At 40.6% G+C, this 13880-nt stretch overlaps 1 protein-coding gene across 1 annotated transcript in view; it reads left to right on the forward strand.

Annotated features, from left to right (window-relative positions):
• Nucleotides 1-13880, forward strand: part of sppl3 (signal peptide peptidase 3) — a 205687-nt gene that overhangs the window by 108254 nt on the left and 83553 nt on the right. Inside the window, exon 4 of the mRNA XM_060843725.1 lies at nt 12809-12928. Coding sequence (XP_060699708.1) covers nt 12809-12928 — 120 coding nt within the window. The remainder of the gene's footprint in view (nt 1-12808; nt 12929-13880) is intronic.

The raw sequence follows: 13880 nt of genomic DNA on the forward strand, positions 1-13880 counted from the left end.
ATAGACAAGGTCTTTTTCCTGGGGTTTGGAGTCCAAAATTAGAGGATATATGTTTAAGGTGAGAGGGGAAAGACTTAAAAAGGACCTAACAGGTAATTTTTTTTCTCCGAGGGTGGTTTGTGTTTGGAATGAGCTGCCAGAGGAAGTGGTGGCAGCTGGTACAATTACAACATTACAAGGCATCTGGATGGGTACATAAATAGCAAGAGTTTGGAAGGTTATAGTCCAAATGCTGGCATATTGGATTAGGTTAACTTAGGGTGTCTGGTCAGCATGGACAAGTTGGACTGAAGGGTCTGTTTCCATGCTTGTCCAACCTTTCTATAACTCAGACCATTGAACCCAGGCAACATCCTTGTAAATTTCTTCTGTATTCTCCAGTTTAATAACATCCTTCCTATAGCAAGGTGATTAAAACTGAACACAATACTCCCAAATATGGCCTCACCAGTGTCCTATATAACTACAACATAACTTTCCTACTTTTATACTCAGTGCCTGACTGATGAAGGCCAGTCTGCCAAAAGCGGTCTTTACTGCCCTATTTACCTGTGACTCCACTTTCAGAGAACTGTGAACCTGAACTCCAAGATCCCTCTGTTCCATAACACGGCGTAAGGCCCTACCATTCAGTATGGAACTCCTACCTTGATTTGTCTTTCTAAAATGCAAGACCTCGCACTTATCCATGTCAAATTCTTAAAACATTACTGCGCTACAGGCCCTTCGGCCTTTGGTTTCACAGGTTGGCACAGCATCAATCTAAAGCCCATCCAACCTAAACTATTCCATTTTCATCCAAATGTTTATTCAATGACCAGTTGAATGCCCTCAAAATTGGCGAGTCTACTACTTTTGCAGGCAGGGCATTCCTCTCTCCTCCTACTTTGAGTAAAGAAATCTGTCATATATCTATAACTCTTCAATTTAAAGCCATGCCCCTTTGTGCTGGGCATCACCATCCAAGGTTGAGCTGAAAATGTGTTGCTGGAAAAGCGCAGTAGGTCAGGCAGCATCCAAGGAACAGGGGATACGACGTTTCGGGCATAAGCCCTTCGAATCTCCTGTTCCTTGGATGCTGCCTGACCTGCTGCGCTTTTCCAGCAACACATTTTCAGCTCTGAGCTCTCACACCTGCAGACCTCACTTTCATCACCATCCAAGGAAAAGGTTTCTCACTGTCCACCCTATCTAACCCTCTGATTATCTTATGTCTCAATTAAGTCACCTTTCAACTTTCTTCTCTAATGAAAACAGCTTCAAGTCCCCCCCGCCTCTCCTCATAAGATCTTCCCTCCACACCAGGCAACATCCGAGTAAATCTCTGAACCTTTCCAAAGCTTCCACATCCTTCCTGTGATGTGGTGACCAGAACTGCATGCAATACTCCAAGTGCAATCAAACCAGAATTGTGTACAGCTGTAACATGACCTCATGGCTCCAAAACTCAATCCCTCCACCTATAAAAGCCATAAACCATATGCTGCCTTAACAATCCTATCAACTTGGGTGGCAACTTTCAGGGATCTATGCACATGGGCACTGAGATCTCACTGCTTATCAACACTACCAAGACTCTTACCATTAACCCAATAATAAGTATCCCTGTTGCTCCTTCCAAAGTGAATCACCTTACACTTTTCCACATAACTCCATTGGTCACCTCTCAGCCCAGCTCTGCAGCTTGTCTATGTTCCTCTGTAACCTGCAACACCCTTTGGCACTATCCACAACTCCATCACCTTTATTGTCATCTGCAAATATACTAACCCAAACACCTACACCGTCATCCAGGTCACTTATAACAATTAATAACAGCAGTGGACCCAAAACAGATCTTTGCAGTACACGAGTAACTAAACTCCTTGATGAACATCTCCCATCAATCACCACCCTCTGTCGTCTTTCATCCTTGCATAAGTCACCGCCTTCCTCTTGCCATGCGATTCAACTTCTTTAGTAAATCACTGCTCCCTCACTCGACTACTTCCTCCCTGCCTGACAGTACATACATATCAAGGACATGTAGCAGCTGTTCCTTGAATACGTTCCACTTTTCAATCCTGTCCATCCTATGCATCCTAAATCTTGCCTAATCGTATCGTAATTGCCTTTCTCCCCAGCTATATATAACTCTCGCCCTGCAGTACATACCTATCCCTTCCCATCGCTAAAGTAAACATAACCGAATTGTGGTCACTGTCACCAAAGCACTCACCTACCTCCACATCTAACACCTTGCCTGGTTCATTACCCAGTTTCAAATACAATGTGGCCTCCCCCTCTTGTTGGCCTGTCTACATACTGTCAGGAAACCCTCCAAACCCCACATTGGACCAAAACTGACCCATCTAAAGTACTCAAACTACAGTATTTCCAGTCAATATTTGGAAAGATTATGTCCCCCGTCACTATCGCTCCTATCCAGAATCATCTTTGCTATCCTTTCCTCTACATCTCTGGAACTATTCGGAGGCCTATAGAACATTCCCAACAAGGTGAGCTCTCCTTTCCTGTTTCTAACCTCGGCCCATACTGCCTCAGTAGATGTGTCCTCAAACATCCTTTCTGCCACTGTACTAGCATCCTTGACTAATAATGCCACACCTACCCCTCTTTTACCACCTTCCCTGTTCTTACTGAAACAACTAAACCCTGGAAGATGTAACGACCATTCCTGTCTCCAACTCCCTTTGCCATTTCTAGGCCCACTTCCCCCAGCTGATCAAGGTCCTGCTGCAATTTTTCATAACCTTCCTCACTGTCTACAATACTGCCTATTTTAATGTCATCTGCAAACTTACCAATCATGCCTTGAGCATTCTCATTCAAATCATTGATATAGATAATGAATGATAATGGGCCCCAGCACCGACCCTTGACACACTCCCATTAGTCACAGGCTTCCAATCTAACAAGCATCCTTCCACTATTGCCCTCCTCCATCCTTACCAATTGCTTAACCTGTTTGTCAGCTCACCCTGGATGTTCTGCGATCTAACCTTCCAGAGCAGCCTACCATGTTGAATCTTTCCAACGTCTTACTGAAATACATGTAGACTATGTCTACGACCCTGCCTTTGTCAACCGTCTTGGTCACTTCATCAAAGAACTCTAACAAGCTTGTGAGGCATGATCTCCCACTCAAAACCGTGCTTTCTAAACCTGGTCTCTCCTCTACGCATGTAGAAAATTTTCATGATATTGGGATTTTTTTTACAGGATTTAATTTTGTGATGTAGCATAATTATATATGTCTCTTAGAAACCACACCTGTAACTAGCCCCCCCACCCCCCCCCCCCAACGATTCAACATATCACTACTTTGTGCTGACATCTTGTATCTTTGTAGGAGTAGTATCATTAACTGTCATTTTTTCCCTAAAGTCTATAACTAGTTATTCTATCTTTTTATTTGTTCAGTTGAAAGGAATTGTTATTGTACTATTTTACGATCTTCTATGTGCTCCTGTGGTTTACTTTGTTTTTTGTGATGCAAACCACAAGTACAATATCATCAGCAAATTTCAGAATTATGTTGTTGCACTCTGTCACATGGAGCTGCCAGTGTTGGACTGGGGTAAACAAGGTCAGAAATCTCTCAACACCAGGTTATAGGTCAACAGGTTTATTTGCAATCACAAGCTTTCAAAGTGCTGCCCCTTCGTCAGGTGAAGTCTTGACAATCATTTTTGTAGAGGATGAAAAGCAAAGGTCAAATTACACAGCCCTGAGGTGATCCAGTAGTTGATAATTGGCAATTAACACCTCTTGGGTCTTACTGTGAAGTAAATCACTGATCCAAAGGAGAGTAAAATTGACATCAAGGTTTTTAAATTTTGTGATCGTGAAAAGTTGCATGGTGTTAGATGTTTAAGGGGAATCTGCAAAGATTGTGCAAGCATTGTTGCCTAGTTGTCCAGCATTTCACCTCACCTTCCTTTTAGTTAATAATTTAAAGAATGTTGCATTGTTGCCCTTCATATTATCCTTCCATGTCTCCTCTCGGTATCTCGTCAGTATTTTGTCATCACACTTCTTGATACTTTTTCTTATCCTGCTATTCTTTGTGGTGATTAATTTCATTTGCCCTCTTCCAGTTATTCAGTATTGTCTATCCTTTTTTGACCTTTTTATTTTCATGTTTTATTTTCCAACCGTACATCCATGTCCAGTTTTAAAATTCCTGTTTCCACATTCTTGTAATTCTTTTGATTCCAGTTTCTTGTCCATCATCATCATCCTTCACACACCATTGGTGGGTGCACCTTCTGTGTGACTCCTCCCTGTGGAAATGTATTCCCTGAACCCCTTTGTGTCTCCATCTCTTCTAACATCATCTCTACCCTCTTCATTTAATGGCTTCTTTTTCTATTTACTTTTTTGTCTGAATTTGGGAGAACTTGCGTTGTTAAAGTTGACTTGGGAATTGTTCTGTTTGTTTTGGAGGTAAAACATCCTCCTTGTCCTTCAAGCAATTCTAATATTTAATTCCTTCACACAGCATTTAATTCTTTCAGGGCATTCTTCCTAAAATCCAACTTCTCAACACTTAGATTTGTTCTATCTTTGTTTCACATTTAAATTGAACAGCTTTAAACATTAGTTTCCAAAGGTTTCATTAGTTAAATATTTTTTCATGATGGGTTAGAAACCAGTTCAGTTTTTTTCCCCCTGCGGGTTTTCTCACCTTCTGTTTAAGATTAAATGACTGTAACACTTCACTGAATGTCTTCGCACGTGCATATGTCAGGATCTGTTGGGGAGAATTAAAACCCACAGTTGCAACTTGGTTGTGGCACTCAAGTTGGCTTTGAGGAAATTCTTCAGTTTTATTTAAGGTGAAGTCCTGGATGAAAATAAAGTAAAAAGTGGTCAACAGTCAATTGCAGAACAGATTGTAACTTGGAAAATCACAGGTGCACTGTTGAGGCTTGACATTTATTGGCTTAAAATATTTCTGACACCCATGCAACTAGCGTGCTTGACTTGATAAGGAGTCCTCCCAGCTTTTAAAAAGCTTTGACGGAGGTCCCTGACTTTTGAAAGTCTAACATAGAAATGTTCATACTTGGGAACCTGATCTCATACAGGGGTGTAAGTTTAAAGATCCACCATGCCGATATTTCCTGTACTTGCACATGGCTATTTTATATTCACTATATTCTAACTTGTGTACAAATCGACTGTGAAACCTGGGACTGCCTGCAAATACGAGCGAGTGATGTGGATTTATCCAGGTTTCAATAGCAAAAAACAACAAAGCAAAGTGTGTCTTTCTAACTGCTGTTAGAAACAAAAACAACCTGCAGGTGCTGGAATCCAAAGTAGACGAGCAGGAGGCTGGAAGAAATAACAAGCCAGGCAGCATTAGAAGGTAGAGAAGTCAACATTCCTGGTATAACCCTTCTTCAGGAATGGGGGTGGGGGTAGTGGGCCTTGTAGATAAAGGGTGGTGGGAAGCAGGTTTGGATGGGGAAGGGGCGGGATGGTGAGGTAAGGTAAATGATGGGCCCTCTTCCCACCTAGCCCTTCTCTTTCTCTTCCCCCACCCTCACTCTCTATCTGCAGCCCCCTTTACCCCCACCACCATTCCTGAAGAAGGGTTATACCGGAACAATGACTTCTCCACTTTCTGACGCTGCCTGGCCTGCTGTGTTCTTCCAGACTCCTCCCCATCTACTTTCTATTTGCGGTAGCTGATTTGAGGTGACTACAACACTGGCTAGCTATTGCAACAGTACTTTGATAATCCCCACTCCCTGTAGTTCCAATCTTCCTGCGCTGTCCCTTTTATTCCATATTCATTCCGTTCATCCCTTTTGTGTAATCTGCATCCCGACTCTTCTATGTAATCCTCATCCTTGCAAATTTTTTCCTCATTCCATACTTATTGTGCTGTCCCCCACTTCCTGTGCCATCCATTTGTCTCCCTGCCTCAAAATGTCACATCCATCATCACAATCCTCCAATCCTGTCTTTTCTGCTATAATTTCTCTCCTCCAAATTCTTGTTGCTATGTTTCCAGTTTCTTAACCTGCAGTTATGTGGAATTCCAATGTCTCCCAAGTGCAGTTCCACTTGGTACATACAGTATCTATAAATATTGCTGAAAGATGTTGCAATATCTATTTAGACAGCTGTCATTCCACAGTTGGACTGGATTAAACTTGACCTGTTTTATGGGTTTACTGAAGTTGAGATTTTTGCAAAGTGACATTGCTTGACAAGTCTATTTTTGACTGAAGACTGCTTAGGGATGACTTGAGATTCCAAGAAGCTGAATAGTAAGTGCTTGGTTACATATTGAGATTAGGAATAGTTTAAACTGCTAGAACTTTAAGAATCTGAAAGCAAGAAACCTCACGGGGAAGATAGTAATGTGTTGAAATTGATAGTATGTTGTAACTGCATACTTGAGATAGGGTGGCATGGTGATACAGTGGTTAGCACTGCTGCCTCACAGCGCCGGAGACCTGGGTTCAATTCCCGCCTCAGGCGACTGACTATGTGGAGTTTGCACGTTCTCCCCGTGTCTACATGGGTTTCCTCCGGGTGCTCCGGTTTCCTCCCACAATCCAAAAAAAATGTGCAGGTTAGGTGAATTGGCCATACTAAATTGCCTGTAGTGTTAGGTGAAGGGATACATGTAAGGTAATGGGTCAGTGTGGACTTGTTTGGCCGAAGGGCCTGTTTCCACACTGTAAGTAATCTGTAACTGCACTCAGTTATGTTTTGTCTTGGAATCCATTCAGAATATCTACTTGGATTAAAAATATCAGCCATTCTGAGTGAAACTCTGCAGTGAGTGCAGACATTTTATGAAATTCTGATGTCAGATGACTCGATAAACCCTTAATTTTTTGTTTTCAAGTTTTGTTCAAATTTTGCCTGTCATGAGATAAAGCTGTATCTTCCACCACAGCAAGCACTCACGGAAGTTAGCAGTCTCAATTTTTGTGAAAAGTGAAGTTTTGTGATGTGATCACATGGTTGTAAGAATTTATTCTGCATCATATCATTTGTTTTAAATAGGTTTAACTTCCTGTAGGAAGACACATGTATTTGCGAGTGGGATGGAAACAACTGAAAAAATAAACTTCCAAATGGAATTGTACATTTTCAGGTTGAGAAAATTGTTTTGAAAATAAGTCTCCCTGCTCGGCCTACAAGTTTATTTGGCCATTTGTCAAATTCTTGGGCTGCTGATAAGATGACATCTTAACAGTCCCTTCTGTAGTCAATGCATAAAATTTAATTAACCCAGTTATATGATTTCTGGAATTTTGATTGAATTGAATAAGTCTCACATCATGCTGTAAAGATGAATCATGCTGAGGAACAACTCCTTTAATGCTCACAGCCTTCCAATTCCAATGATTGACAATTATTCCTTCAGTCCCTTTAATGCGAAGCCATTGCAGACTTCTTCTAACCTACTGGACAACTTGTCCCAAGAACGTCTGAATTCTCCAGATCTAATTAACATACTTAAGTTATGAGAAACTTTCCAAATGTATACAGTACTATGAATTTATCTGAAATTGTAAGCTTACATTTTACCCATAAAACGTGCCTTTTAATACATTTGGCTTATTTATTCTAAGGTGATGGAGGTACTAACGTGTGAATGCACTGTTAGAGTATTACGCAGTAAAAGTAATGTAGCAGTATGCTAGACTTGGTTTGTAATGGTTTTAGGATTACCTTAACACAAACTTTTTTTATTAATGTACAAAAGCTGCTTTATTCCCTGAATCTATGTTTACATATGGCAAAATGTAACATGTCTTTTCAGCTTTTTTAATTATTGTGAATGTGGATGATTGCTGTAAAGAACAATGAAACTGCTATCCTTCAGTGCTGGACATGGCAATATAGGATTTAGGGGAGGATTAAAGCTATTCGAGCATTCAGTCTTGCTCTGTCATTCAGTAAGATCGTGACTGATCTAGTTCTGCTTTCTGCTCCTCGCATTCCTTTTGTCTATTAAAAATATCAATCTGCCTGAAATAAATTAAATGACATCACCTCAACTGTTGAAGGAAGATAATTCCATGGATTAATTTCACAGAGAAAAGAACCTTTTTTTTTATATATTCGTTCAACAAGAGGACATCTTGCTCTTGTCCCCTCATGATCGTCTCAAACATCAGAAGAAACGTTTCCTAGTATCCACTCTTGAGCTGGCTCAAGATCTTAATTTTAAATAAGATTTTTTTTATTGATAGCCAGAAGCCTGCATAGTGAAATACCCTTTGGTCCATCGAGTTTGTGCTGGTCGAAAACAACCACCTAATTATTCTATTCCCGTTTTCCAGCACGTAGCTATATGCATTGGCATTGGCATCGACATCACAAGTGTACATCTAAGCACTAATGGTGTTATGAGGGGTTCTGTCTCTACCACCTCTTATAGGCAATGGATTGATTCCAGATTTTCATTGTCCTCTGAGTGAGAAATATTTTCTTCGCATCCCCACTAAACTTCCTGCCCCTTCCTTTAAACTTATGCCCTCTAGTTATTAATCCACATCCACCTGACGAAGGAGCGGTGCTCCGAAAGCTCGTGCTTCCAATTAAACCTGTTGGACTATAACCTGGTGTCGTGTGATTTTTAACTTTGTACACCCCAGTCCAACACTGGCATCTCCAAATCATAGTTATTAATCAGTGATCCCTCCACCAAGGGGGACGGTCTATCCTATCTGTGGCCCTCATAATTTTATGCAAATAATCTATGTCCCTCCTCAACTCCAGTCTATCAAATCTCTCTTCATAACTAAAACTTGTTAGCCCAGGCAACATCTTGGTAAATCTCCTCTTTACCCTCTTCACTGCAGTCACAACACTTATTTATAATGTGGATTCCAACATAAGCTCCCTGTCCTTAAACTCTCTGCCTCAGCTAATGAAGGCAAGTATCCCAAATGCCTTCTCACCCACTTTATTTACCTTCGTAAAATTTCGAGGGATACAAGCCCAGCTGATCCAACCTTTCCCTGTGTGATAACTCACTTGTCCCAGGAGTAAGTTGAATGACCTTTGTGAACTGTTCTGATCTCCTTCTTTAAGAGGATATAATTGTGTTAAAACATGACTCCAGATGTGGTCTCACTAAGGCCACGTACAGCTGCAATAAAAGCAAATGTTCCACTTGCCTTCCAAATAGAATTCTGTATTTGAATACTGTTCATGTACAATGTACAATTCATCTTCCAGGTCATCCAAAATGTACTCCATTTAAATAGTACAGTGCATCTCTGTTCTTCCTGCCAAGCTGAACATATTCCGACTTTCCATGTTTTTACTCTATCTGCCATATCCTTGCCCAACCAATCCAATCTCTTTGTAGAGTGCATATCCCCTCTTGACATTTCACTCTCACTGGTTTTGAAGATGTGGAGATGCTAGTGTTGGACTGTGGTGGGCACATTCAGAAATTACATGACACCAGGTCATAGTCCAACAGGTTTATTTGAAATCCCAAGTTTTCGGAGCGCTCTTCCTTCATTGGGTGAGGTGAGAGGGAAACACACGGAACACAATGTTTGGGCAGAGAGGTCAAAGGACCATACGAATGGTGTGAGTGGTGTGTTGAATAATATGTCTCTGCAGGTGACCACAGATGTTAGATGATGTGAGTAAAGTGTCAAAAGCTAAATAATAACCAAATGGATAATCTATAATCCAATTAAGTGAGGCAGAGAGATAATTACAAAAAAATTAAAAATAAGGTGATGCTGGAGACGAATCAAATGACTGGAATAATGTGGAATGAAAACAGAAGCCGCTGGAAAAACCCAGCAAGTCTGGCAGCATCTGTGAAGAAAAGCCAGAGGAAAGGACAGCAGATCCGAAACATTAACTCTGATTTATCTCCACAGATGCCACCAGATCTGCTAAGTCCCATTCCCTCTCCCCCCCCCCCCCCCCCCACACACACACACACACACACACAAAAAAAGTTGTTATATTCCAGTCAAATAAAAACTGAAAGAACAGTGAATGCTGTAAATCAGGAGTTATGGTAGGGGTTGTTGGGGAGCCCAATAGGTCTGGCAACATCTATAAAGAAAAATCAGAGTTAACCTTTCGGGTCTGGTGACCCTTCCTCTAGCTTTTCTTCACAGATGCTGCCAGACCTGTTTGTATTCCATGTTATTCCAGTCATTTGGTTTACCTCCAGCACCACTTTGTTTTTGTTTTGTTTTAGTTATCTTTCTGCCTTATTTAATTGGATTATCGGTCATACCTTTGGTGGTTATTTAGTTTTGGACACTTTACTTACACCACCTAACACCCTTGGTCACCTGCAGAGACTTATCGTCACTCCACTCATCATTTGTATGATCTTCTGATCTCCCTGCCCATAAATTCTGTGTTCTGTGTGCTTCCCTCTCACTTCACCTGCTGAAAGGGCTATACGGCGATAGCTTATAATTTCAAATAAACCTGTTGCACTGCAACCTGGTGTCATGTATTTTTGTCCTTGGTTTTGGCAAATGTTGCTGGAAACAACTGCCATTTGGCTTTTCTCAATCTTGTGTATCAATCTTTGTGGCACCTTATCAGACATCTTCTGTGGATCCAACAATATTGCTAAGTTAAGGGTCCAGGACTAGTTTTCGTTCTTTTCCTATTTACATAATTTGTTTAAAACGGTCAGTTTTACGTTATTAGCTGGCCACCTTTCAGCCCTTGCTTTCTTCAACTTTCTTTAAAAAAATGACAAATCTTTGCAGATTTGATGTGGAGGTGCTGGTGTTGGACTGGGGTGGGCAAAGTTTAAAAATCACTCAACACTAGGTAATAGTTCAACAGGTTTATTTGGAAGTTCTGGCTTTCAAAGTACTGCTGCTTTATCACGTAACTCTGAAAATTAATACTTCCAAATAAACCTGTTGGACTATAACCTAGTGTTGTGATTTTTAACTTTGCAGGTTTGTACAGTGTCTTTCAATTCAATACAACCTTAGCTTGTTTGCTTAACTGTGGATAATGCATCCTTGAGAAATTCTTTCGTTCTCAATGGGATAATGTTTTCATTATTGGATATCTCCTTCTGCATCTATTCTACCTTTTAACCTAGTTTGAGTTTAAAGCTCTGTCTTTACATATTTATAATTACCTTTTATTTGAATTTAAGAACCTAGTCTGAGACCTACACTTCAAACAAAATGTAAAATTCTGTCATGTTTTGATGCTACCAAGAGGGTTCTTTACGATGAGTTTAATCCCATACACCAGGACTATCTAGTTTCAAATCTTGAATACAGCATGTCATCTTATTTTCTAGTTACTTTTACCAATTAGATTAAAGTCACTCATAATTATTGAGGTAACTTCCTTTATATCCTACATCGGTCTCTTCCTGTGAACTTTGTCCTGAGTGTAGCTATGTCAGGGAGTCCATAGCATATTCCCCCAAGTGACGTTTCTACCCAAACCCATTTTACATCTTGTCCTTTTCAAGCTAATTAACAGTGCTACCCCAACCACCTTTTAGCTTCCTATCTTTTCAAAATGTCGAAATCTTAAATATTTGGGTCATAACCTCAGTCACCCTGCAGCCATATCTCTCTGATAGCAGTCAGGTTGTATATATTTTGTTAACAATTCATCATCCTTTTTTTATGAGTACTCTAAACATTTAGATATAAACCTTATAATTGTCTTTTTATACTTTTGCAATCTCTGACCTTATCTACTCATGTGCTAAGTTTGCGCTCACACTTCCTTAACCACTCTGGTTAATATGAGTAAAATTGTTACATTGTTTTTTCTCTCTCCTCTCTATTTTCCCTCCTCCCCCCCCCCCCCCCCCCCTGCCATTTACCACATCAACTGTCAGATAATCTGTTCCCTTTGCTCTCTGTAGCCTTTTTGTACAATTCATTGGAACACTGGTCCAGCATGGTTAAGGTGAAAACTGTTTAAATAGTACAGCTCCGACTTCCCCAGCTCTGCTGCTAATGTCTCATGACTCCAAACTCACTTCTGCTACTCCAATCCTTCAGCCACGCAGACATTTCTCCAATCTTATTTATCCAATGCCAATTTTTCTGTGGCTCAAGTAATCCAGAGATCTCCCTTTGAGGTTAAGCCTTTTAATTTTGCCCCTAACTGCTCATAATCCCTAAATGTAAACCTTTCCTACACTTGTCTGTGTCATTGGTATCCAGATGTACCACAAAATCGGGATCCTTGCTTCTCCTCCTGCATGCTTCTCTCCAGAGTAGTTGTCCCAAACCGGCAGACAACATTGTTACTCTGGACCACAGAGAACTGTGTTTACCCCCCTGACAATGCTATATCAGAACTGAAAAATGTGTTGCTGGAAAAGCGCAGCAGGTCAGGCAGCATCCAAGGAGCAGGAGAATCAACGTTTCGGGCATAAGCCCTTCTTCAGGAATCGGGATACTGTATCAGACTACTGCATTCCTATTAACAATCCCTACTTGAATTGTCATAGTGCACGGACAGTGTGCTTATTCTCTCTACAGCCCCTCCTGTCGTCAGTGTAGGCTGCAAAAATCTTGAACCTCTGCTTGTATCTTCTCAATCCCCCTACTTGCCTCATTCTGCAGTCACTTTGCCATCTTAATAACCACCCTTCTCTGTAAAATAAAGCAGTAAAAAATAATTTCATAAAAAATACTATAGAGGTGGCCTGAGCTTCACATGCGTGTGTTGGAACTACTTTTTGGCATTGATCTTGTACTCATGAGCCATGTGAATGTAGTGTAATTTGTCAAAGTAAGTTTATTGCAAACTCTTAACTAACTAGGTTTAATTTATTTTCTAGGTATCCAGACCATAGATTCTACACAAGCCTTGTTCCTTCCAGTAGGGGCATCAGTGTCTCTCCTAGTGATGTTCTTCTTCTTCGATTCCGTTCAAGTAGTCTTTACAATATGCACTGCAGGTAGGATTCAGAATAGTGTTTGAGGAATGTGAATATTGTTAAAGCGTTTTTCCTATTTATGAACTGAACATTTGGCAAGTCACATGGTGTTAAACATCCTAACTAACTACAGAAAATATTGGATTCTGGTAAAACCACTTGTTGCCAGTATTAGAGATTTGAGTAATTAATTAATGAAATAACTTCTATTTATAGCCTTCAAAAATTGTATAAAAAAGAAAAAACTTTTTAAAGTTTTTAGATGTTAACTCAAAGGAATAAGTAATTGGGGAGATGACCAACAGCTTGGCCAAAAAGATGGTTTTCAAGAAAAGTGATAAAGGAGGACAGTGATGACTTGTCATTAGAATTTCTACAGTGCAGAAATAAGCCATTCGATCCATCAGGTCTGCACTGACCATCCAAAGAGCATTACTAACCGAGATTTCAAACACTTCTTGCAAGTCACAGCTGGATATACATGAAACACTGTAGACCATCAGAATTATATTGAATGTACCCTAATGGCTGGGCATACCCACCACTCTATCGTTACCATCAAACTTGGAGAAGCCAACCATTGTTCAATGCAAAGTGCAAGAGGGCATACTAAAAGCAGCAAAGGTGTACCGAAAGATGAGGTATCATGCTGATGAACCTACAACATGCACTGTTTCCATGTAAACAGTACTAAGCAGCATGCGATGTACAAGGCTAAATGGACTTGATACCAACAGATCTGACCCAAGGTCCTGTCATGTTCAATTGTGAATGTTGGTGAGCAGTTGAACTACTAACGGAGGAATAAAGGCTCCACAAATATTCCCTTGCTGATCAGGGAGCCTAGCACATCTGTGCAAAAGACCAGGATGAAACATTTGCACTCATCCTGAACCAGAAGTGTCAAGTGTAGATCCACTCCACCTCCGCTCCTTGGTCTTCTGCTAAGGTTCCTAGTTTCTCAGATGTTAGT

This window comes from Hemiscyllium ocellatum, chromosome 24, assembly GCF_020745735.1.
Source record: "Hemiscyllium ocellatum isolate sHemOce1 chromosome 24, sHemOce1.pat.X.cur, whole genome shotgun sequence".
NCBI classification, from domain to species: domain Eukaryota; kingdom Metazoa; phylum Chordata; class Chondrichthyes; order Orectolobiformes; family Hemiscylliidae; genus Hemiscyllium; species Hemiscyllium ocellatum.